Source organism: Anser cygnoides, chromosome 3, assembly GCF_040182565.1.
Source record: "Anser cygnoides isolate HZ-2024a breed goose chromosome 3, Taihu_goose_T2T_genome, whole genome shotgun sequence".
Classification (NCBI taxonomy): Eukaryota; Metazoa; Chordata; class Aves; order Anseriformes; family Anatidae; genus Anser; species Anser cygnoides.
Genome location: NC_089875.1, coordinates 17,283,681 through 17,308,255, shown reverse-complemented (window position 1 = coordinate 17,308,255; position 24,575 = coordinate 17,283,681). Strand labels below are relative to the sequence as shown.

Below are 24,575 nucleotides of genomic sequence, written 5' to 3'. Positions count from 1 at the left end.
TAAGCAGCACATTCAACAAACGCAAATGACATGCCCAGAGCAGAATGACTGCAGAATACCCTCTGACACAAGGATGTTGGTCTCTTCAGTACATACATACAAAAAAAAAAAAAAAAAAGGTTTGTCACAGGTTACAAAGTGCAAAAACAAACGAGTCCTCTTTAGGTTCAGAGAACAGAATCACAGCTACCATGCTCACATTCAGGAGAGTTTAACCGGTAGGAATGAGTTACCCACAAAAAACGCCAGCAGTAAGCTTGGAAACTCAGACAAAATTGCTTCTATTAATGTCAAAGACATGCTGTGAAAAGTGTTTCGTCTAAGATAAATACCATAAGTGAATGAAGTTACTCTGTCTCAGTTACAGAGAACCAGAAAATACAGATTGCTTTATTTTTACAAATAGCTGCACTTTATTAGTATTGATTATCCTGTGAGACACTACGCTACTTTTGGAAGAGCACTTCCTCATTCCTCATTGCTTAACTTACAGGGGCCTTTGAGAAATGTACAGCATGTGATAAAACATGCAACTTCCTTGAAATCTGACCTTGATGTTTACAACCATCTTTATGGTGAGGAGCTATTAAAAATTCATTCACTCTGAGTAAACTCTCAGTGTTGCATCTATTTATATTAATATCTCTTCATACTTTCCTGACAAAAGGAACACTGCACAAGTCCTAGGTATTTAGTTCTTCCACAGAGAGTGTTTTACTTTATGTTCTTTCCTGCAGGCAACTTGTCAAGGAAAATAGGGTAATGGAAAATGTCTACAACCTAAGCAGATGGGGGGCTTTTTAGGTATTGTCTTCTTCAAAACTTTCTTCCCCTCTTTTGATTCAGAGCAAGAATAGCCATCTGGCTTACACACAGCTGGTCACTTCAGCTCTTTTCCTGTCCCAAGAATGTGTCTAAAAAGATCTTATTCCTCAGCAGGGAGAGGAGCAGTGGTTTCTTCATCACTTGAGGTCATACCAGAAAGGTGACAGGTGTCCTTTGTGTGTAGTGTTTCTATCTCTAAGACCTCAGGACTTTCTGAGTTGGCAATCTCTCCATATATGATGCTGTTTTTATTGACTGAAACAAATTGTCTAGGGACAAAATTCCATAAGTTCTGTTTTGGATGCCTTACTGAAGGTAAAACCCTCTTCAAAGTGGAAGTATTTCTGCATAATGTATTGCTGAACCTTTGCTGTTTAGCAAAGCACCAAATAACATGCCTTTGTCATCTTGCTCGACTAATTCATTAGAAAGATCATAGAATAATAGAATATCCCAAGCTGGAAGGGACCCACGAGGATCAAGTCCAAATCCTGGCTCCACACGAGACCAACCAAAAATCAAGCCATGTGTCTGAGAGCATTGTCCAAATGCTTCTTGAACTCCAGCAGGGTTGGTGCTGTGACCACTTTCCTGGGGAGCCTGTTCAGTGCCCAATCCACTCACTCAGTGAAGAACCTTTCCTAATATCTAATCTGAACCTCCCCTGATGTAGCTTCATGCTGTTTCCTTGGGCCCTATCACTGTCCCCAGAGAGAAGAGATCAGCGCCTCCCCACACCCTCATGAGGAAACCATAGGCCACCATGAGGTCTCCCCTCAGTGTCCTCTTCTCCAGGCTGAACAAACCAAGTGACTACAGCCATTCCTCATATGTCTTGCCCTCTAGACCCTGCACCATCTTCATAGCCCTCCTTTGGACATTGTCTGATAGTTTTATGTCCTTCTTATATTGTGGCACCCAAAACTGCACACAGAACTTGAAGTGAGGCCACACCAGCGCAGACAAGTTGTGGGACAATCACTTCCCTCAACCGGTTAGTAATGCCATGCTTGATGCACCCCAGGATATGGTTGGCCCTTTTGGCTGTCATGGCACACTGTTGACTTGCCACTGACCAGAATCACCAGATCCCTTTCTGTGGGGCTGCTCTCCAGACTTTCATCCCTCAGGCTGTATGTATATCCACGGTTGCCCCATGCCAGGAGCAGAATCTGGAACTTGTTCCTGTTCAACTTCATAAAACTGGTGAATGCTCAGCCCTCTAGTGTGTCAAGTAGCATGCTTTTCAACCTCTTTTCACATTCTTCATATCCTCATAACCACTATGACAACTTTGTTTAATGGGACAAAGCTGAAATATCATGGGATAATAAAATAAAGAGAAAAGATGCTCACTGTTACTTCCCTTAATTAGTGCACACAGCCTAAGAAGTACCAGGGCCGCCACCAAATATTTGGATTCATTTGGATAAATCGAAAGCCTTGTTTGAAGTTGCAATGAGATGTCTGATATTCCCGAATACCTGAGCAGTCAGAAACTGTTTAAGAAATAGCACTTGGAGACTCAATTGTACTTTTTTTTTTTTCTTCCCTCTGGGTCTGAGTGTGAGCTGTGTAATCGTAAATATTCTTTCTGCTATCCAATATGTGCTGTATTTTCCAAAGAGCATCATGAGTGCCAAAATAACTAACTCAGCCTGCAGTCTGGGGAAAACAGCATCTCCCAAATGAAAGGTCCAGGATGTGAACAGCATGTCCTCTGCTGTTCTCAGGGCACCAGCTAGACTTGTGTTGATTCAGTTAATACAGAAATATGCTGGCCCTATGCCACGTGATCCCACATCTCACTGTGGCGAGCGGAGCATTTCCTTCCTTTTACATACTGAAATGTACATTTGAATTTTAGATACTTATGTTTTGAAATAACCAACACCGAAAGTGACAAAGTTGAAAAATCCCATCCTCCTCTTATTCTAGCACCATGCAAAGAAGCAAAACCTCCTGTTCATGTCCTCTGCTCAGGCCTTCCTCTGATCTGAATATGCCAGCTAACTAATGCCAGGGGTTCGCAGCTGTCTCCTGGTTGTGCTGCTGCCTGTGCAAGAGGAATAAGGACATGGCACACCAAGCATGGGAGCACCAACAAGAGCAACAGGCTCTTCTTGTGTGCATAAGAACGCTTGTAGTCCTTGCATCGCAATAGCAACAGCCACAATGAGGTTTTCAAATAATGACTGCCACACTTTGCACATTGCTTTCAAGTCCAGTAAACACTTCTGTTTATTGCCATTGCTGACCATGTATTTGCAAGTCACTGGTGTTCTTTCAAGCTCTTTCTAGTTTCCATGTCACAAACTTTTCTCAGATTAGCTATTAACTACTGCTGAGGGAAACATTCACAGGGATATGAATTGCAGGTGGATGGATTCTTTCAATTTCATTCTTCACTCCCCTGACAGTTTCTTTTCTCCTTCACAGTCTTTCTCAGTTATTGAGATCTCTTCCCCATAGACATCACCAATTTGATATACAGAAGCAAATGACAAACCCAGGAAGCCTTATTACTTCCGCTTGTACTAAATAAAATAAAATAAAATAAAATGCACTTTCCATGACAGTAGCAAAGACTAGCTCACCACTGCAACCATGTGAACGTCATGAGGTTCAGCAAGGCCAAGTGCAAGGTCCTGTACCTGGGTCAAGGCAATCCCAAGCACAAATACAGACTGAGTGGAGAATGGATTGAGAGCAGCTCTAAGGAGAAAGGCTTGGGCTTGTTGTTGGGAAGCTCAATAGGAGCTAGCAGTGCATGCTTGCTGCCCAGAAAGCCAACCATATTCTGGGCTGCATCAAAAGAAGTGTGACCAGCAGGTCCAGGGAAGTGATTCAGGGAGGCTGTTGTGAGACTCCTCCTGTAGTACCACATTCAGCTCTGGTGTCCCCAATAAAAGTAGGACATAGGCCTATGAGAGTGAGTCCAGAGGAAGGCCATGAAGATGACTGGAGGGCTTGAGCACCTCCCCTATGAAGAAAGGCTGAGGAAACAGAGGTTGTTCCACCTGGAGAAGAGAAGGCTCTGCGGAAAACTTTATAGCAGTCTTTCAGTACCTAAGGAGTACCTACAGGAAAGCTGGAGAGGGACTCTTTACCGGGGAGTGTAGTGATAGGACAAGGGGTAATGGCTTTAAACTAAAAGAGGGTAGGTTTAGATTAGATATTAGCAGGAGATTCTTTACTGTGAGGGTGGTGAAGCACTGGAAAAGGTTGCCCAGAGAAGCTGTGGATGCCCCATCCCTGGAAGTGTTCAAGGCCAGGTTGGATGGGGCTTTGAGCAACCTGGTCTAGTGAAAGGTGTTCCTGCTCGTGGCATGGGGGCTGAAACTAGATGATTTTTAAGGTTCCTTCCAACCCAAACTATTCTATGGTTTTATGAAATACTGAGTTTATCTACCTTCCACTAGACATGGATTTACCTTTAGATGCTAAAATGATGATCCTGAACAAATACAGTAGGACAGCTAGTGTACCACTATCCTTAAAAATACTAACTACAGTATTTTAAGATTGACATATCAATAGCAAACAATGAAAATCTTGTAGTAGTGTCATAAATGGATCTCTAATGAATTTGAAAGCAAGTATTATTTTTTCAGAAAGATGCCAGCTTGATGACACTGGAAAATGAAAGTTTAGCTTATATTCAGAATAAAGATATGCTTAGTGCTTTCACCTTCCAAGTTCTGCTTGAAGATGAACCCTCTGTGGAGGGATATATTTTTTTAAAACTAAAATTAATAAACATAGATGGTTCTATTAAAGAGGCCAATAGAATAGTGATACAGAGACAGGAGAAACTTGACTTTCTCATGTCATAGCTGCAGATTATGAAAGACCCCAAAGAAAAACCTTAGCAGTCATGCTTGAAAAAATATATCCTTTCCAATATCTAGCCTCAGTGGATGAAACCTATTCTTCTGCCCCCTTCCTACACACCTTTCCATCAGCTCTCTTGAATTATAAGGTCTCTGAATGACAGTGACAGACAACTTCTTGTGTGAAAATGGATAAAACCTGACTGGAAGAAACAAAGATGTAACGGTTATCTAAGTGAAGGAATGTCATAATAGGCATTCCACAGAGACCTGCACAGGGTCTTCATACCACAGTCAAAAATGATCTGGAAGTGGAGTGAGGAGCAAGGTGACAAGTGTCCATGATGATCAGGGCAGTAGCTAGGTGAGAAGAGTTATAAAAATGGAAGGACTTAATTCTTACACCGCATCTAGTTAAGCTATGCAGCTCCTTTCTATAGGACACTCTGGGTGGTGGACATTCAAGAAGAAATGGATAAATTCATATAAGTAAAATATGTGCAGAGAATTGACTACAAAAACATTACAACACTCAAGATGTCCCTGAGACAGACATGGCTAGAGAGACACACATCTCTCCACTGAGAAACACATCAGAGGAGCAAAAAACCTGCCTAGGGCATCTCTGTCAAAATAGGACTTGCTGTTTGACATGTCAACATGAGGACAGGCAAACACCACCTGTTCTAGCACTAATTTCTGTCTAGACTGAAGTGTCGAAATATTCTTCAATATTTACAGCTAGTGCAAGTGTTTGTACATCACAGAAGAAGAGGTTGCTCCTTAGATTAAAATGATTATAGGATTAGTGTACAGTCTTTGACAGCAGATCAAAAGGTAAAACTGAATCAGAGGTCATGCTTTCAGTGTCTCATTCAGACTATTATTTCATCCCACAGAATTGGCTCTACAAAACATTTCCAAAAATAAATGACACCAAAATGTTTCAGCATTCTATAATAATAAAAATATTAAAAGAATGCTTCATCTCTCCACAAGCTCTTCTTTAAGGTCATTTTGCTAATCTTTCTAACAACAAGGAAAATATGCTGCCAGTATGAAATTTCAAGTTCTTCCTTACCGCCCTCTCCACCTGTACTTCTTTTTTTTTTATTTATTATTTTATTTTATTTTTCCATGTCTGAAACACTTTCCTCAAAACCATTCCTCTTTGAAGCTTTCTGCTTCCCACTTATCATATCAAACTGCAATAGAAAATCTACTGAAAAATAGCCAGGGAATCAGAAACTCAGCAAGAATTAAATTTCTTTTCTCATAGACTAAGTCCTTTAGGAAGCAAACTACTGACCAAAAGGTGATCTCCTCCTTCGCTCACAGCTTGTGGATGCTATGGATTGGCTTCTCCCAGACTTCACACACAAAGCCCTGAATTTTGTACCAGGGATAAGTGATGGTAGCAGCTGGAATAGATTTCTTTTTGAACTGTAAAGCAGACTCAGGCTCATAATAATCCAAATGCTTAAAGGCTCTGTGTGACCTGTTTGCTACACTATTTTTCTAATAACTTTCTCCCCCTTTTCCATGTAAAAAAAGGTGGTTCACACACTGTTTGAATACAGGTTACAGTTCTGATCCCCTTCACCTCCAAAATGTTATATTAGCCTTGGGAGAGGTAAAGAGAAGGGCAATAAGGCTGATCGAAGACATGAAATAACAGAGGCATCATGTGAGGCCAAGAGGCAGCTAAATTGTAAGCAAACAAGATGACATGGCTTTTCATGCTGCACACAGACTGCCAGAACTCCTTCATACAGCTTGCCTGGATGCAAGAAGCTGCCATAAGCTCAGGAGTAGACTTAATGAATAATTTGTGAAAAGATAATTTAGAATCATTAAGGTTGGAAAAGACCTCCAGGATCATCTGGTCCAATCATCTCCCTATCACTGATGTCACCCACTAAAGCAACACAGAATCATCTATGTTGGAAGAGACCTCCAAGATCACCTAGTCCAACCTCTGATCTAACACTAACAAGTCCTCCACTAAACCATATCACTAAGCTCTACATCTAAGCATCTTTTATATACCTCCAGGGATGGTGACTCAACCACTTCCCTGGGCAGCCCATTCCAATGCCTAACAACCCTTTCGGTAAAAAAGTTCTTCCTAATATCCAACCTAAACCTCCCCTGGCACAACTTTAGCCCACTCCCCCTCATCCCCCAAGGGTTATCCTGCTTTCATTGATTTTGGGATTAACCAAAGGATCCCTGAGTAATTCCCTGCATCAAATGCCTTCATGTAGCATGTAGCCAACAATCTCAGCAGTTGAAGATACACTGAAGATGTACTGAGTTAGTAAAACCTAGACTAAGTCTGGGGAAGTGTGAAGTGTGGGTGTCATGTGGTGTTGTGGTGTGCAGAGAGAAAAATCTGCACAAATATGAGCCAGATAAACTTCATGGTCTCACTTTGTATATCAGAAAAACGAATCCAGACCCAGACCTCTCTGCTCCCATTAGAGGTGTAAAATTAAATGTTTTTTTTTTTTTTTTTCCCCCTGAGAGAGAGGAAAAGCAACAAAACAAAACAACAACAAAAAAGCAAACACAGAACAGAACTCTGCTTGAAAACAGAGTGAAAATAAATCAGCAGGGAATGGATTAGCTTCAGATCAGACTGCCCAGAGCAGCCTGATCTGGAACAGCGTAGCACTTAGGGTTTGTGTTTCTTGAGATTTCGTTTTAATAAATATGATCAATAGCTCAAATTATGATGAAGGACAAAAGCACAGATCAAATCGATCTAAGCAGTAGCTTAACATTATAAGCCAATGGGTGTCTTTTCTTGTCTAAACGAGGCTGTAAAACAAACAAACAAAAAACCAACAACAACAAAAAACACTGTAAAAACAAACAACCACTGCTTTTCTTCCCCCTTCAGTATAGTTTTCTTAATAAAATTAAGCCAAGTCCAAACTACGAGTCCTGAATGTATTTAATCAAATACAGTATAACTGAAAAGGTTTTTTGCATACCACATGACATCTTAGAAGTGTGAGAGTAATGCCCAGTACAGATAACTTTCATTAACTCTCATTCATACTCTCATTAAAAAGCTGCCATTGGTTGCATGGGTTTGGTGCCCACATATAGAACATAAGACTCTTTTTCGTTGCAGTGTCTGAATCACAGATAAACAGCAAAAGGGTAATAATAACCTTACTATAACACAATACGTGTCAGATGTACTACTGAAGGTCATGCACCTACTCTAGTGATGAGCATGGTTCAGAAGCGATCTAGAATAGCCTTACACCTTGTTAATAAATATTCAGAATTTTTAATCTTCAAGGAGATAATATTGACTATCTGACAGAAAATTCAGTTTAGATCCATAAGCGTTTTTTATTACTTTCTCGTCAGAGTAGATTTCATAATCTACTTATATTACATAGTCTACTAACTTCATAATTCTGCAAGCAGTACCCTTGCAGAAGACACAGAACTTCCTTGGCCAAAGAAGTCAGAAGTTAACTGCAAGTCTGACAAAATAAACAAAATACCAATTATGATTCAACTGTAGTATAAGTTATTTTCTATTCAGTCGGGAAGAATTGATTTTCCCAGCAGTGTCACTTACACTGAAATGATTATTGGACATAAGACAACTTGAGAAAATGATGGAAAAACAAATTAGATGGGCTGCAGATCAGTGGCTTATCTTGACTGCTCACCTTGAAGACAGAGTTAAGGAAACATAATATACAGTACTTGATACCAGGATATGTGAAATCTCTGCTCTCCTTCCACCCCCTGACATTTTATATTACAACTTCAAAACAGAAACAAACATTTCCAGCAGGGATAAAGCATGAGGCAGCACATCTTGCCACTCCAAAGACATATGCTTAATTAAAAGCAATGGTAACTTGCTGTGACAGAAGATAATTAAAGAAGTAAAAATTCTATAATAACTTTGCTTTGTCTAATACTCTCATTTTATATACACATTTAATCATGAGTAGTATGAGAAAAAGGTTGCCAAGGCTCCTTAGCTTTTATCAGCTGACATTTTAGTACTGATGACCAAATGTTAAAGCAATGCAGTAAAAGACCAGACCCAATATTCTTGCACAATCCAATGGAAATCAATAGAAATTCTTCCACTGATTTTTCAATATGTATTGGATAGACCTTTTATCACATGCATAAGCCCGAGTAATGGGAACAGAGGTTAAACTAATCAGGAACATAATGATAATCTTTCTATGCAGAGATGGAATCGTCCTGATCAGAGTTTGTAACAAAAAAAAAAGAGTTGGCCTCACATTCTTCTCCAGCGACATCTACAATCAGCAAATGTACTGTACATTAAGTGCTGCACATCTTATCTAGCTGATAGAATCCGCTGCAAGAGACTTGGTTAACTATGTTTGGTTTTGCTTTAGGGCCAGTAAAAATGACAGTCAGTGTCACTACTGAACCTGAAATGTCATCGTAAAGTTTCACATTTACCGTTGCAGAATCTTTACATATATACAGGCTTGTTTCAAAGGTCTATATCATTACTTTAAGATCTCCTCTAATTATGGGTTCCTTGCAGGATCTCCATTTTTTTTCCTCCTCTATCTTATTTGGTAAAAGTTCCCTTAAGTTTTAAAGAAGAGTTAGTCTTGCAAAAAAAAAAAAGAGAGAATGAATGGTTATTGGTGTTACTAGCTTTGTTGAGAAAATGTACCATTAATTTACACCCTTTGAGCTGTTGGGTTAGATGTAGCGTTTGGTAAATAACCAGCGCTTCTGTTTATTTCGTCTCACTATGCAAGCACTTTTTTTTTTTTTTCTTTCTTTTTCTTTTCTTCCTTATTTAAGGTAACATTCACATCTATTCTTGCAAATAGATTGAGCAATAGTTAGCATGATCTTGGTCATTTTCTACCGCTTTCTTAGTGATGAGAAAATGAACATTTGCTCTGAGTTTGACAGTTGTAAAGGACATCTATTTCCAAGGCTTTGTTTATTAGCTTGCATTGTTTAAAAGATTATTTAATTCTGCTTTTGGCAAAAGTAACAGTTTCTATAAGATACTATCATTCACCAAACCAGTATTTAGGGTCTATATATTGAGTTACAAAAGAACAAATAATATGTAAAGAAACTACAGAAAGACACAACTAACTTATTATCTGCCTTTGTGTATGCCTTTTGATTTTCCTGCCTCCTTCATTCAAGGGTAATTCCCTGAAACACACAGGTGTTTCAGATACTTATTCTTTTATTTGGCATAAGTAGCCTCTGACATAGTGAGTATTGCTATTTTAGCGTTAGGATGGCAGGAGTTGGTCTGACACCTTCTTTTCTCCAGAAATTTTCTGCCACCACTTTTTCAATAAGATCCAGGGAGTTTTCTTTTTAAATAAACATGAGGGCAAAACATTTGGATCAACATGCAAACCAAGCATAATTTGGAAGTGTGCTGTTAGGCATGCTAACACAGAACCAGGGTCATTGGATTCTGTGACAGCAGCTACCGAAATATGGATACTGCTGTTGGAAGGGCTCAGTGCCACAGAAACTCCTACAATGAGGTTATACTTAATGCCAAAGGTGAAATTTAGGCCTCCATCTAGTCTAGGTGCACTGTCTTCAATCTCTGGAGTGTTTTAAGAAAAGCTGTTGACATCACATTGAAGATTAAAGCTTCTGGATCTTGTGGGCTTCTAAGATTGAAAGCCCACATGAATCCATAGAGTTTGGACCCAAGAAACACTGAATATTTCCATGCAATATAAGCTAAAGCCCAGAGATGTTGTTCATAAAAGTAGGATACCAACATAAAGTGCTTTACAGAAATGTATACATTCCTTTATAGAGAACAGCAGCCTGCTATCCCTTCAAAAGCAAAAGTTAGTTAACTTTCTAAGGAATGCAGAAAATCTTCAGGTAGATGCAAGCAGGAACTTCTGAAGCACCCCCTGCCTCATTCCCTATTTTAGCTGATAATCACAACTATGTTTTTTCAGCCTGGAGGACACCAAGCTGATGAATCTATGCCTAGAACCAAGGCCACCTCTTGGCAGACTGACACAGACAAAAAAAAAAAAAAAAAGAAAAAAAAAGCCTTGAACAAAGAGCCAGATTCCCTGTTTTCTAATACCATACAGCACTTCATCCTGACTGTTCATGCCTATGACAGACAAACAAAATGACAAGCAGCAGTTGCTGCAAGTCAACAGCCCTGAATCTACAAGGCTGTCCCTGCCAGACCAGGACATCAGTATGCCCAAGGGAAAGTACTCTTTGACAGGTACTTCACTGAGACTCTTATCTCAATGTCCAGCCTGTACAGTCTTCCTGTAAAGTCCTAGAAGAATGCACGCTGAATTCTATAGTCTCAGCCACAACAATATAACATGGCAAAAACATACACAAAAATGAAGGAAGCCAAAGTAATCTTATTTGCAGCATTAATACTACATATATTTTAAAAAACATATCGTGTAAATTTATTCATGTATTTATGAAGGGCTATAGCTAAGAACCTGCACAAAGACAGTAGCTAAACTCATAATGGACGAAAACCTGTCAATTAGTACTCCGTATACACACATAATGAGTTTTGAGAAAGGCTGTAGAAGTTGTTCACCTCAATTTTAGTAAAGCATTTGAAGCTGTCTCCCACAGCATTCTCCTGCAGAAGGTGGCATAGGGAGGAGTACAGTTCACTGGGTGAAGGACTGGCTGGATGGCAAAGCTCAAAGATTCATAATAAGTAGAGTTCAACCCCGTTGGAGGCCAGTCACAAGTGGCATTCCCCAGGGCTCAGTCTTGCAGCCGGTTTTGTTTATCATTTTTATCAATGATCTGGATGAAGGGATTGAGTGTATCCTCACTAAGTCTGCAAACGACAACAGGCTGGGTGGGAGCATTGATCTACCTGAGGGTAGGAAGGCTCTGCAGAGGGATCTGAATAAGCTAGATCAATGGGCTGAGTCTGATCAGATGAAATTCAACAAGGCTAAATGCTGGGTGCTGCACTTCGGCCGTAACAAACCCAGGCAGTGGTATAGGCCTGGGGAAGAGTGGCTGGAAAGTAGCCCAGCAGAAGAGCACCTTGGAGTGCTGGATCAACGGCCAGATGAACATGAGCCAGCAGTGTGCCCAGTTGGCCAAGAAGGCCAATACTATCCTGGCTTGTATCAGAAACAGTGTGGCCAGCAGGACTAAGGAAGCAATCGTCCCACTGTACGCAGCACTGGTGAGACCACATCTCGAGTACTGTGCTCAGTTTTGGGCCAATCACTACAAGAAGGATATTGAGTTGCTGGAATGCTTTCAGAGAAGAGCAGTGAAGCTGGGGAAAGGACTAGAAAGTATGAGAACATGAGAAGCAGCTGAGGGAACTGGGATTGTTTAGTCTGGACAAAGGAGTCTGAGGGCAGACCCCATCACTCACTATAACTACCTGAAAGGAGGTTGTAGTAAGGTGGGTGTCAGTCTCTTTTCTCAGATGACAAGTAATAGAACGTGAGGCAATGACCTTAAGTTGAGTCAGGGGATGTTTAGATTAGATGTCAGGAAGAATTTCTTCACAGAGAGGGTGGTCAAGCATTGGAATGGGCTGCCCAGGGAAGTGGTGGCATCACCATTCCTGGAGGTATTCAAGAGATGTATGGACATAGCACTAAGGGATGTGGCTTAATGATGGGACACAGTAATTTAGGTTGATGTCTGGACTTGATGACCTTGAAGGTTTTCTCCAACCTAAATGATTCTATAACAGATCCAACAATTATCTGTAACTGAAATGCTCACAAAAATCTTCACCTCAACTGTCTTGAAATTAGACTGTAGCACTACTGTGCAATGCTGCTCTTCTAGTAAAGTGACAGAAACTGATACAAGGAAAGCATACAAATGAAGAAATTGGAAAATATGATGATGCACTAGTAGCATGTCAGTATAAATACATTTGAGGAAAAAAACCCTGAAACTGTATATACATTGCTTGAACATTATGACTCCTTATTTAGGAGATCCAAAACAGCAGGCCTGCATTTCATGATGCTGAGCACAAAGCCTTTTCATGATAAGAAATAGTTATTAGAAAGTAATATGAATATGCTAAAGTTATTTTTATTTTTTATTTTTGAGCAAGGGAATACATTGTCATAAGAGTATGGTCTGGTGAATAAGATCCTGAAGGGGCTGTAGTCCCAGATACACCATTTATTTGTTACCCTGTACTTTTGGGAAACTACTTCTCCTTTATATCTTGTGGCTTTACCACTTCTGAAATGGATAAAATTATATTTACCTACTTATCAAGAATGTTGTGAAATCTGTTACTAATTATAGCAAACTTTGTGAGCCCTAAGAAAGTCTACATCTCCATATGGCCTACTAAAACAATTAAAACCCTCACTAATAACTTAAAATATATTTTAACTTTTACATATATATCTCATTTGTGCTTTCAACAACTCTATTTTTCCCTGGAGTGGTTTCCTGTGCAGTGCAAGAGCACAAAGTCCTGAATCTGCAAATACGTACAGATGGGTAGTTTTGCACCTGTGATTTGTCCCACTGGAACACCACAGAGCTGCTTGGGCAAGCAATTAGGATGTGTACAAATATTTGTGGACTCAAACTCTACATTTTCTTGTAAGGTATTCTCTCTCAGGGGCCACTAATAGTGATTTCAAAGCGCTGAAGAACAAGGTCTGGGCTTCATCTGCCATGGCAACAATATACTGCAAATAGGAAATTTATAGCTCCTGGGATTCAGATACAGTGAACGTTTCCCCAAACCAGTAATTCCACCCAGAGAGAGTTGTTGTTCTGCTGGGGCATGTCTTGTTTTGCTGTCATTTTCTGACTCAGCCTGTACTTCTTTTATGACTCTCCACTTTCCAAGAAAAGAAAAAAAGAAATAATTTCCATAGCAGCTCTGATGGCCAAAGAAAACTTCAGGGATGAGGCAAGTTTTTTAGCATCAATCCTCTACCTTCCAAGAGTAGTGGGGAGTTGGGGGATTTATAACCCCTCTTCTTACATATAGCTTGCTCAGAAATTTCCATATGTCTGTAAATATTCCATCTGTGAGACAAGACTATTCTAAGAAAAGACTTCAGCATTGGTTATTTCTCAGTAGTTAGCGAGGAAAAAAAATGTATTTGGCTGATCTGTGTTCATTTTCTGCATCTGTGAAGAGACTGGAGATGCTAGAGAGAACAGTATGGGCAGTAACTTCTACTGCTGGAGCTAAGTTTGCTGTCTTGCCTAGATGAGTGTCTGTGGCTGTCATAGATGCAAGTACTTCCAGTTGAATAACATGCCATTTGACATAGGCTCTTGTCCTCAAACATGCTTACTGGGCTACAAAAGTAAATAGCTGAGTATATTTATTGCATGCAGTGGTGTAAGTGAACAAAGAAATCAAAGCTGAATCAAAGTTAGCACAGAAATCCACACTTCTCAAAGCCCAGAGTTGGCAAGAGTGTTACACCAGGGATCATTTCTAAGCATGAGGCATAGCACAGAATATAAAACCACTGAAAGTCTTTCCAGAAGGTTCGTAAAGAAAACCACTAGAATTCCTAGCCTGCCTGTGTGACAATGCTCTTTAATGAAGAAAAACAAACCCAAATAAGTACACATCACTTTTTCCCAGTTCCTCTTCCAATCTTCAGGGTAATTCCTATTCTTCATTATTTTCCTGTACAAAGTGAGTGGCCAGCTGGTAATTTATGTATAAATTAAATCTTACCTTTCTGACTCACAAAAGCAATCCCACCCATTTTGACAAGTCATCTCAGAACAGGGAAAGCAAGATTTGTCCTGTACCTACTGAAATGTTTTTAGTTACAACTAAGCTTGATAGAGACTGGTCAACTCTAAGAAGCTGATGAGAAATTATTTAAAATATTTCTGGTTGAAAGACAGTCTATGACTAGAACCAGTGCTAATTCTTCAAATAATATAAATGTTATGAAAAGTAGATACTCAAACCATTAAGTCAATATGCTGCAAGGTGACATTTTTTCCTATGGAACATTAACAGTTAAAATTGTGGAGTGGTTTGTCCCTGCTTATGAACTTTCTGTGTAAATTGGGCTCTCCCCAAGCCTGCTGCATTCCACTAATATTTCTCCATTAATTTGTTCTTGGGTGCTACTTCCCTTTCATGGCTCTGCTAACCACAAGCTTTCTGTAAGAAAGGAACCTGGAATAATAATATCAGTTGGTCAGAAATGCAAAGAAAAGTATCTTTGTGCTTTATTTAATATAACAGTTCAAATTGGTATGAATCTAAATTCATGATTTCCAGTCCCCTTTCAAATCCAAAAAAGTCCACTGAGCATCGTTTCAACATATGTTCCCTTCTTATTCTACTCTCAAACAAGGGATTAATCAAACACAGAAAACTTGGAATCTTTCCCCACCCCATGTTTATGCACATAGTGGTTTTGGAAAACCACTGAAGATTCACAGGTTACTTACAAATAACTATTCACAAACTAGTTCCAAGTAACGGTCTATATTTGAGCAAAACATCATATCAGAAATCACAACTTCATGTGTGCTATGGGGGAACTTTAAGTAAGTAGGAACATTACTAGGGCTGTCTAGCAAAGACTTTCCCAAAACAGGATTTCCAGGCAAAATATGCTAACGTGCTGACTAGCAACCACATTCTTGTGCAGATAAGAGGGTGTACAGAGGGGAAAGCTTCAGCTCACAGCTCACCCAGCAGCTACAAGTTCAAAGTCCAGGCTGCCCTGACTATATCAAGTTTTGAATGTGTTACAGTCAAAGATAAAGAATTATTTAGCCAGTCCAGCAAAGACACAGGCTCAGAAAGCTCACAAGTTATGGAAATATACTTACGGAAAACAAAGACTAGTTCATGCTCAGTTGGATTGAAGGCTGTTTTCATTTCATGCAGAAACATATCTCCCTTTGCATGTAATAAATCTGCAAATTCTCCTCTAGTTAACTATGAAAAAATATATTGAAGTGGCCTGATAAGGTAATGAGAGATAAGAAGCATCCATATCTTTCAGGCTGAGCTCCTGAAGCACATAAGGATGTTTGGAGAAAAACATTAAGCAGAGCAAACAAATCACATGCTTTTCTAACCCTAGACGACAAAAATCAAGGAAGCTGCACCTGAATAAAGGCAGCAATTGGGCTCCCTATTATAGCTTATGAAAGGCAATTAGAAGAAATAATTTTCTATACTCTTATATGAAACCCAGGCTTGACTCTGACCTATAATTTGATATAAACTTAATTTTAATGACTTAAATTTCACTGCTAATAAGAGGAGTCTAATCAAACTACAGGCAAGGACTGTGAAATAATTTACAAGTTTTATCTGGAAATGTCAAGGTCTTAAACAAAGAAAAGTGACTTTTCCTACCAAAGTGCTTGTCCTTCACAGTGTAAAACTAATACACCATTATGAAAAATGATACTTGTCTTTTGTGCCCAGTAAATCTTGTTTACCAAATACACACACAAATAAACTGCCAGTTGACCACCACCAAAATGAACAACCAGTGTCTGACAGAGGTCCTCATTGCCAGACCGCAAAAATGAACTCAGTTCTTTCCACTGAAGTTAATGAAGCTATGACAATTTAAATTAGCTGTGAACCTATCCCAATTATCTTTTAGCTTGCCTGCACAAGGACACTCAGGAAAGTTAAACAGAACTAAAGTAAAAAGCTGTTAAGTTAGAAGAGATTGTCTGAAGCATGTTGAACTTTGCATGGATTTCTTCCATTCCTCAGTTAGGTGTCTGACAGGTTTATTTTTCTTTGCTATGCTAGATAATTTGGTTGGCTTCAGAGGACCCCTTCCTGTATACAAACTGCAGGCACTTAGAGCAGCTATCCCCTCCAGGCCAGTATATTCACTTGAGATCTTCAATATGACCATACATTCTGTTCTGGCTCTTATCCGCTCTCTTTCTCTTTCCTCTTTTTAAGCTCTCCATGTACCTAATATTTTCAGTGATGTTCCCAGCCCAATGAGAACCCCTTTGGCATGTGGGAGGACAAACATGCATCTTTCTGCTTCCACCTCAGCATAAATAGCCTGAGGTCCATATGAAAGGAATGGAAGGGTAATTTAGCTAAGCTGAACAACTACAACAGAAACACAGAATCATCTGAGAAGCATGTCCTTCAAACTCATAAAAACACTCTTAAAAATTTAATCCTAGAGCTCTCCCACCTAGTAATATTTATACACAGGCATCAATAAGATTCTGGGCCAAAGAGTCTTGGTATCACAGGATGGGATGTGACATGAAACTAACAGATTTCAATATTAGGAAAGAAAAAGCAACAAGGTCTGAAAGAAAAAAAAAAAACAGTTTTAATTCTGGGTAGTAAAAACTGATGAGTTGTGAGAAGCCATAGAAAGGGGAGTAAATGGAGCTAGGAAATCATTTATATGATTGAAGAGTTTAGTGAGGCATACTGTTTAGAGCAAAGGAAAATTAACTGCTGCAGGACACTAGCGAATTCAAGATTCCTCAAGTCTGTTTTCTAATTCATATTCTTATCAGAGGGATAAAAGATTGAGCTCCATTCTCCATTGTAATGTCCCCTAAGCTTAACAACTTCTCCATTTTAACCACATTTTAGTTTGAAAACTACTTATTTCTGATCTTACAGGGACTTTTCTCTCTTGCTGTTCCTCTGTGCTAAACCTTGGTGCTTACCAGCTTGCATCTTATAAATCACATTACTGTCAGGCTCTCATACGTTATAATTAAATGAGACAAGATTTGAATGGGGAGGCACCCAAGATGAAGATATCCTATTCCAGACAAGGGAAGAAAATGAAACAGCTACAAATGATTTGTTTAATCTTCCGAACACTTTAGAAAAACATTGATAATAAACTCATTCAATAAGCAAGTTATGATTCTTTGTAAGTAGAAGTGAAGCAGGTTATATCTAAAATGTCTGACTAGAAGACTACACAGAGCTGACAAGACTCTTCCATCTGCTATCAGACATTTGGGGAGGTGACATGAGCCCAGTTCTTTTTGTGCTTAGGACAGTCTTGGAGTGAACGTAAAAATAAGCATGTACTTCTTTAGCCAATCTTTATGCAAACCTTTGATTCTGAACATCACTTGTACTGTGAATATTTTTATCTTCCTCATTAACACAAAAAGACACAGAAAGAATAGAAATGTCACTCATCAATGAAGTCCCAAACAAATATTTCTCTCCTCAGTTTCATAGTTGCAAAGAATTACTTGCCTTTTTATCAATTATGAAATTCAGAGATCAGTGCTTCTGTAACTTCTGTTTCCTAAACTGGGATGTTTTTAAACATCCTATAACAAGCACTTCCATTTGACAGTTACAGTTTATGACTTAAATGCCTCAGAATAATAAGTAAAATAGCGAAGACTGAAGCTATCAGTTTGGTTGGAGGGGAGCAGAAACATCTTCTGTCCTAGTGACACCTGTTTGCATAGGCAGAGCATCTCCAAAAATGCAGTGGGAGTGGAGATGCTCCAGACAGAGTAGTATGCCGGTTTATGCCTCATGAGGAATCAGCTTTGTTTTCTGTGTGCATGTGCAAGACAGAGACTGCTAGAAAAGTCAGGATTTGTACAGCAGGAGTCAATCTGTAGCTGATCCCAGCGTCTCAGGCTGGGGTAAGACTTTGTTACCCTCTCAGTGCCCCATGAAAACAAAAATCAAGTCTTGTCCTTCACTGTGTTTCCCTGGAAAGAGCTTACTGATTTAACAAGTCATATACTTGTCATTACATTTTAAGTGAATGCACTTTCATTTCAAAGATACATTACATGAATATGAATCATTTCAAAGAATTTCAAAGATACGTGCACACAGCGATCCATCTTCAGACTAGATCATACATCTCAGTCACTGTAAGTCAGGTGAAAGTCACGCATATGTATTTATTGCCATAGTACAATGAGTAATCCAGCAGAGTGTGTTGCAGCACAAAGCCCCTCGTATTGCACACAGTGCACCACCTCATCTTAAAATGCTTCTAAAGCTGTAGAAACTGGATGTTTCTACAGAGATATACACTTGGCGATTTATACTAGCTGAGGATCTGCCCTGCAGAGTTTATTATCTTTCTTTAGTGTCACTTCCTTCCTTGGGCTTTTCTTTATTCTCTGTTATACTCTGCTTATTTCTTTTTATCCTCACAGTGAAAATGTCAAATACAGAATCTAACATATGCATTGGACCTTTCAGGCAATATACAGCCAGCGATCATACACCAACTTCTATAGCTTTCTGCTTCAAAGTATGAACTGGTCATAAATTTGAAAAGAGAAGAATTTAACACTAACTGCAGACTTTTTTTTTTTTTCCTACACTGATAGCAGAAGCAACGCTGGTTAAAAAGCAAAAAAGAAAGTCTTAGATAGCATGCAACATACCATGAATGTGCTCTGCAGTGCGAATATTTCCATCCCTTTCTGATAATGCATGGACTTATTGATTAACTATATAATTAACTACTGTAACATATGTATTTGACAGCTTCATGGGTCTTCATTTCATTAGCTTGTCTTCATCACCCTGTTTGTCTTATATTAAGGTTAGTACTCCAGTATAAACACCTGAGTAAGAGCTGTAATTGCTTGCAGGTTTCGATGTGCTTTTAACTTTATGTGTGAAAGCATAAAAAATTCTAATTGCAGCTGTCAATGACAGCGTTGCAGCTACTGTTCACATCATTTGTAGCTTGTGTCTCGGGGAAGCACATCTGACTCATTTAGTTCATAACAAAGAACTTGCTATTTCAAGGCAGCCACTGTTCTAGTGGGCAGACGTCTACCCAGCCTTGACTTGATAGTCTAAAATAAATATCCTTGAGCAGTTGTACAAAAACACCTATGCAAAGGGCAAGAAAAAATACCACTGTTTACAGTTTGCAGATAGTTGGGAGAAAACCTTCTGCATAACATACATCTAAACTGCTCTGTCGATGGCTAAACTGGTTAGTGAAGCTGGAGAAGGTATTATAAAATACAAAACAACACATGACCAACCCTAAGTCTTACTTATTTTACCTGCAATTTTCCTCTCTCTCAGGCAGCGTTTCAATGGGTGCAAAACGATGGACCATTTCTGTTATCAATTATTTCAATCACCTTAGTTGCTCCTTTCTAAAACTGGCACCATTCCCCTGCTGAAGCCTCTGGCCTGCTAACATGTTAAACAATTGCTCACAAGGGAACTTTTAATTAGCTGAGTGGCACACTTGCAAGCTTTCTTTGAGGAGCCTCCATTCTCAAGAGATGTTTCTTATAACATCTCCGTGGTGTAGAAAACAGGAAAGCAGAAGGTATCTATTGGTCCACATCTCCCTGCTGCTTTGGGCTGCTTCACTTTTATATCAGCTAAGGAGAGTTAACCGTCAAGACAGTAACCTTTAGGAGCAGCAGCAAATCAGGAAATTAAATGAGTTGGAGACAGTTTCTCTTTATAATGAATACTGTATGACCAAATCTGATTTCATAATAATTTTTTATAATAGCATTAATTACAGGATACAGATAAAACACTGATATTAATATTTCTCTCACATAACTCTGCCAACTGCAAGTAGAATTGGACAAAGCAGCCCTCTCCCACTTCCCTTACAAAGTTGCCTTTTACTGTTACTTTATTTTGTCAAAGAGGTATATTCTACTGCCCACATGGGTGCCCCTAACTGCTGGTGTACAGCTCTCTACTTCCCTGGGTTAAGAGTGGTTTAAGGCTCTTCTCAGATGAGAAACCCAAAAGGTGCTGTAAGAGATGAGTAAGCTTTTCCTGGCATTTCTAGTTGTATTCCCAGTTGACATTTATACATTTCTGCTTAAAGCAGTTTGCTAAGTCTTAGGAAGGATCCTTTCTATTCTGAGAACAAGTTATTTTTGTTTACGTTACTTTCTCTAAGTAAGATCTCCAATGACTAAATGAAATCTCAGCGAATAGTAAGAATGGACTGCTAAGCTTAACACTGGCTTTTAAAACTGTTTTAAATCTTCGAGGAGTGAACTGCCGTAATTAGTTGTTCCTGAGCCCCCCCTCCCCAGGTGATTAATAATTAACACACCGACACAAATGATCCTAAGCTTTCCATCTCAACTTTCTGCCTCCCATTTCCCGTGTGTTGTCTCCAGTCCTTTAAGTCACAGCCATATGTATTTTTCACAGTCGTTTCAGTACCTACTTCTATCAACCCCCTCTTCCCTTTGTGCCACCCTTGCCAAAGCTGGTGCTGATCCAATCAGGAGCAGAGCCCCAGCTCTTGTATCAGGAGCGTGAACTTTGCACTGCTGTACAGCATACAGCTGGTGGTTCTGTGAGGACGATGTTTTTATACTGAGAATTTTACCAAGTAACGTAGTACTTACGAATGCCACATACACTGTCCCAACTTAAATATCTGTAGAGAAACAGAAACACAGAAACAGAAGTGCTTGACGCTTATGCTGTTCTCTCTCCAATGCTTTCATGAGCATGTTTTTCATCATCTAAATGGCACTAGGGTAGCTTAGGAAAGCTGTCTAGACCACCTTCTCACAGAAGGTGAAGAGCTCCAAGAATACTGAACAACACACACACGTATGTCTAACCATAAACCATATCCAGCATGTTCAGAATGAGTTCTTAAGTGAAAAAAGCACCTTGCAGGAGCTGTACTTGGCAGGGAGAAATCTGTGCTCATGTGCTACAGAGGATCCTTAGATGCCACTGCCATCTACACTCAAGTTGCTACGCTGGTTTTAAAGCCCTTTTGACTCCTTGAGGTGTTTGGAAGAAACACGGTGAGATCTTATTCTCTGTTACCAACAGTGCATTTGCAACAGCACCTGGAGTGGTGAAGTGTTTCGGTCAGCTGAAACAACCCACTGGGTATTCAGCTTAGGAAGACACCATTCCAGAATACCCTTTTGACCTTGGATGAAGATCTAAGGTTTATCTGTCACTTTAAAACTCCTCAGCTAATGCACCTGTTTTTTTTGTCACGTTAACACTAGAGTCTACAGAGTTTTCATGGACAAATTCCTAAGCTGTGCTGAATTTAATCGCAGGGCTATGGTGATTTAACAGGACAAAAATTGCCCCCCGAGGAAACAAAAGTTGGTGTAAATGGGAAGAGAGTCAAGGCAAGAGATTCAAACTGCAATATTTATACAACACTGCAAGAAGAAAGAGTTCAGCTGCTGTTTACAGTCACAGAATGTTGTAGTCAGCCTGTCTCAGGGAACACACAGTTGTGCCAAAGAACCAGCAAATTAGCAACCTTAAAAAACCCTAGAGAAGTTCACAAGGATCTGCTGGAAACAAACCCCATTATACTGGCAGGTGTTTTTGGTGATTTAAAATTCTACTTCTTCACAAAAATAATTTTTTTTTTTTTTTTAAATCCCTGGAAGGCAGCCCTTAACTGTGTAATCTAAAGAAACAATCAAAGCAAAATTAAACAAAATTAGCAGTGTGTGCCTGGAACACAATTCACGTAAGATTCAGATGACCCAAATTATGGATGGATTATTTTTTCCTCTAGTTGTGAGAATGATTTAAACTTTTACTGACCTTATGTGGTTAATTCAGGCATTTTTCTCAAGTTTTCACCACAATCTGCTTATTCAGTGAGCATAACAACTACTACTTCTGAATGAAACAAAACGTCTGTGCTAGGAAAACTGTGGGACATTAACCAAGGATATATATGGTCTGTAAGGTCAGGATACGGACATATTTATAGGGACATATTTTTCAACTAGGGACATATCATTCTTCCTTGTATCCTCCCTCCAAGTTGCCACTCCAGTTATTAATAAAAGGGTTTATCAAGGACGACTCCTTTCATTTTTTGTGTTAGGTCCTAATGATGCCAGACACCTGTGGGTGTAGGCAAGGGGTAATATAAATTGCTTAAAAAAAAAAAAAGATAAAACAATCACTTGCACAGTTATGTGCTTGACATTGCATGAGTTTTCTTGCTTGCCTGTTCTAGTGACACAGAAAACAGCTACCATACAATATTGTTCATGTTACTTTATGGAAAACAAAGAGAAGATTTAAGATAAAAAAAATAAATCTTGAGTAGTGCAATATTGTATCTTTACATGGTTCACTCTCTTCAACTCAGTCATGCAGCTCCTCTGATAGAGGAGAGTCATTCTCTGAACCACATTGCAGCACTTTCTTTAATGCCTTCACGATTTCCAAACAGAAAACAATAAGCTGCTTCTTGGCAAATAAGCCCAAACCTTCGGAAAGCTCCTGCAGCACAGACAGAAATGCTCACCAAGTTGTTTGGGGCAGACAAGTTGTACTACGTGCTTTGACAATGCGAGAGTAAGCTGTAAAGAAAGCTTAGACCTTATACTTTAAGATGCTGTCACAGTACCAAAGAATCCTGGTTAAAATCTACTCTGCACTTTGCATTATAGCATATTGCATCTTTTCTTAACAGAGATTTTAAAGTGAGCATGATAAGAGTGAGGGAGAAGAGCTTCAAGCTGTAATTAAGTGAGCGTCAGAGTAAGCTCTGTGCTTTTCCAACAGCTGGTGTAAGTTTCCCCAGTGACCCCTACAAACCCAGTCCTTGGCAGCAGTTTGTTTTGAAAGCCAGCAAGAAGGCTGCTGCTCACAACCCTTCCCTCTCCCCACTTACAGTTCAGTGGCATTGGTGGGGATGTCCCGAGGAAGCTGGACCACCTTGCTCTCCTGACAGATGAAAATCCTGCCTGCACAGTGGCATGCGTGGTGCTGGCAGCTGGAGCAGCTTGCCAGGAGAATCAGCGAGCACGTGAGAACCAAGAACATCTCTGTCTTCACATCTGTCCCCTAATCCTCCATCTAGAAGGAAGGAGTGTGAAGACCTCACGATGCAACTCAGAGAGTCTCCCTGTGTCGAAGATCCGCCCTAAAAGCTGAGACAGAGCACGTGACTCTTAGGGGAGGCCTTCTGAGCAAGTTTCACTTCATGGCCAGAGATCCTTTATGGACTTGCTATTGGGATGGAGAAAAGTGATGGTGGTTTTCCGTGATAAAAGTTATAATATATTTTTTGTAATATTTATTTTATAACATTACTTTCTATTTTAAGTGGCGTTAAAATCACAGGCCCCAGCTGAATGGACTAGAGTGCTTTTGGTGCACTGTATATCTACACTGGAAAAGGGGCCTTCCATCTCAGCTATGATATTTTGCATGTTTTATTCGGTAAGACAAGAGACAAGAAACTGTTTTCATGTCCTAGAGCCTAGGCACTGTTGCCACCGAAGGAGAGGTACTATTTGTACTTCCCTTCATGAATCCAAGAGTCCCTGCTTTTATGTTGCTCCTAGGTAAATATACATATATATATATGTATATGTATTTGTATTTTATAAGATATGTCATCTATTTGATAGGTTAAAAGCTATATAACCCTGAAGCTAGAGCTAAATAACGCACCTTTATTTTTAACTGTGATTATTCTACATGCACTTGCTGATTCTTTTCCTTTCTTCCTCGGCACCTTTAAAGGAACACAAAGGGAGAAAATGCCACAACCCAAAAGGTCTTTGGAGACCAGTAACCTAATTTCATCATCTGGAAAATAAACAGATTTGAGACACAACAGGAGGAAACCAGCCTCAAGAATATCATCATAAGGCCCGGACACAGAATCCCATCTTTGAGTCCTTGTCTATTTACTTTTTGACTGAGTTAAATTTTCTTTCTTGTTACAAATATTAGTCCTTGTGGAAGGGACCTTACTAACTCTTTCCTGTCTCTGTCATTCTGCACCAGTCTATCATCTGGAACCAGGATTTGTCTAGAAGACACTTGAAATGAGAGTTTAGAGATACACAGTTTTTGTTTGTTTGTTTTAGTCTGTAAATGGCTGTTTCAGAAACACAGAGCTGTTAAGGTGCTTGCCTGTTAAG

General features: G+C 39.5%; 1 protein-coding gene across 3 annotated transcripts in view; it reads right to left on the bottom strand.

The window, feature by feature from the left end:
- Positions 1-23,499, bottom strand: part of FSHR (follicle stimulating hormone receptor) — an 85,582-nt gene extending 62,083 nt beyond the window's left edge. For all 3 annotated transcript variants that reach the window (XM_013192472.3, XM_013192471.3, XM_066993564.1), the window contains exon 1: positions 23,315-23,499. In XM_013192472.3, the coding sequence (XP_013047926.2) occupies positions 23,315-23,466 (152 nt within the window). In that variant the 5' untranslated portion in view covers positions 23,467-23,499. The remainder of the gene's footprint in view (positions 1-23,314) is intronic.
- Between the last annotated feature and the right edge of the window lie 1,076 nt (positions 23,500-24,575).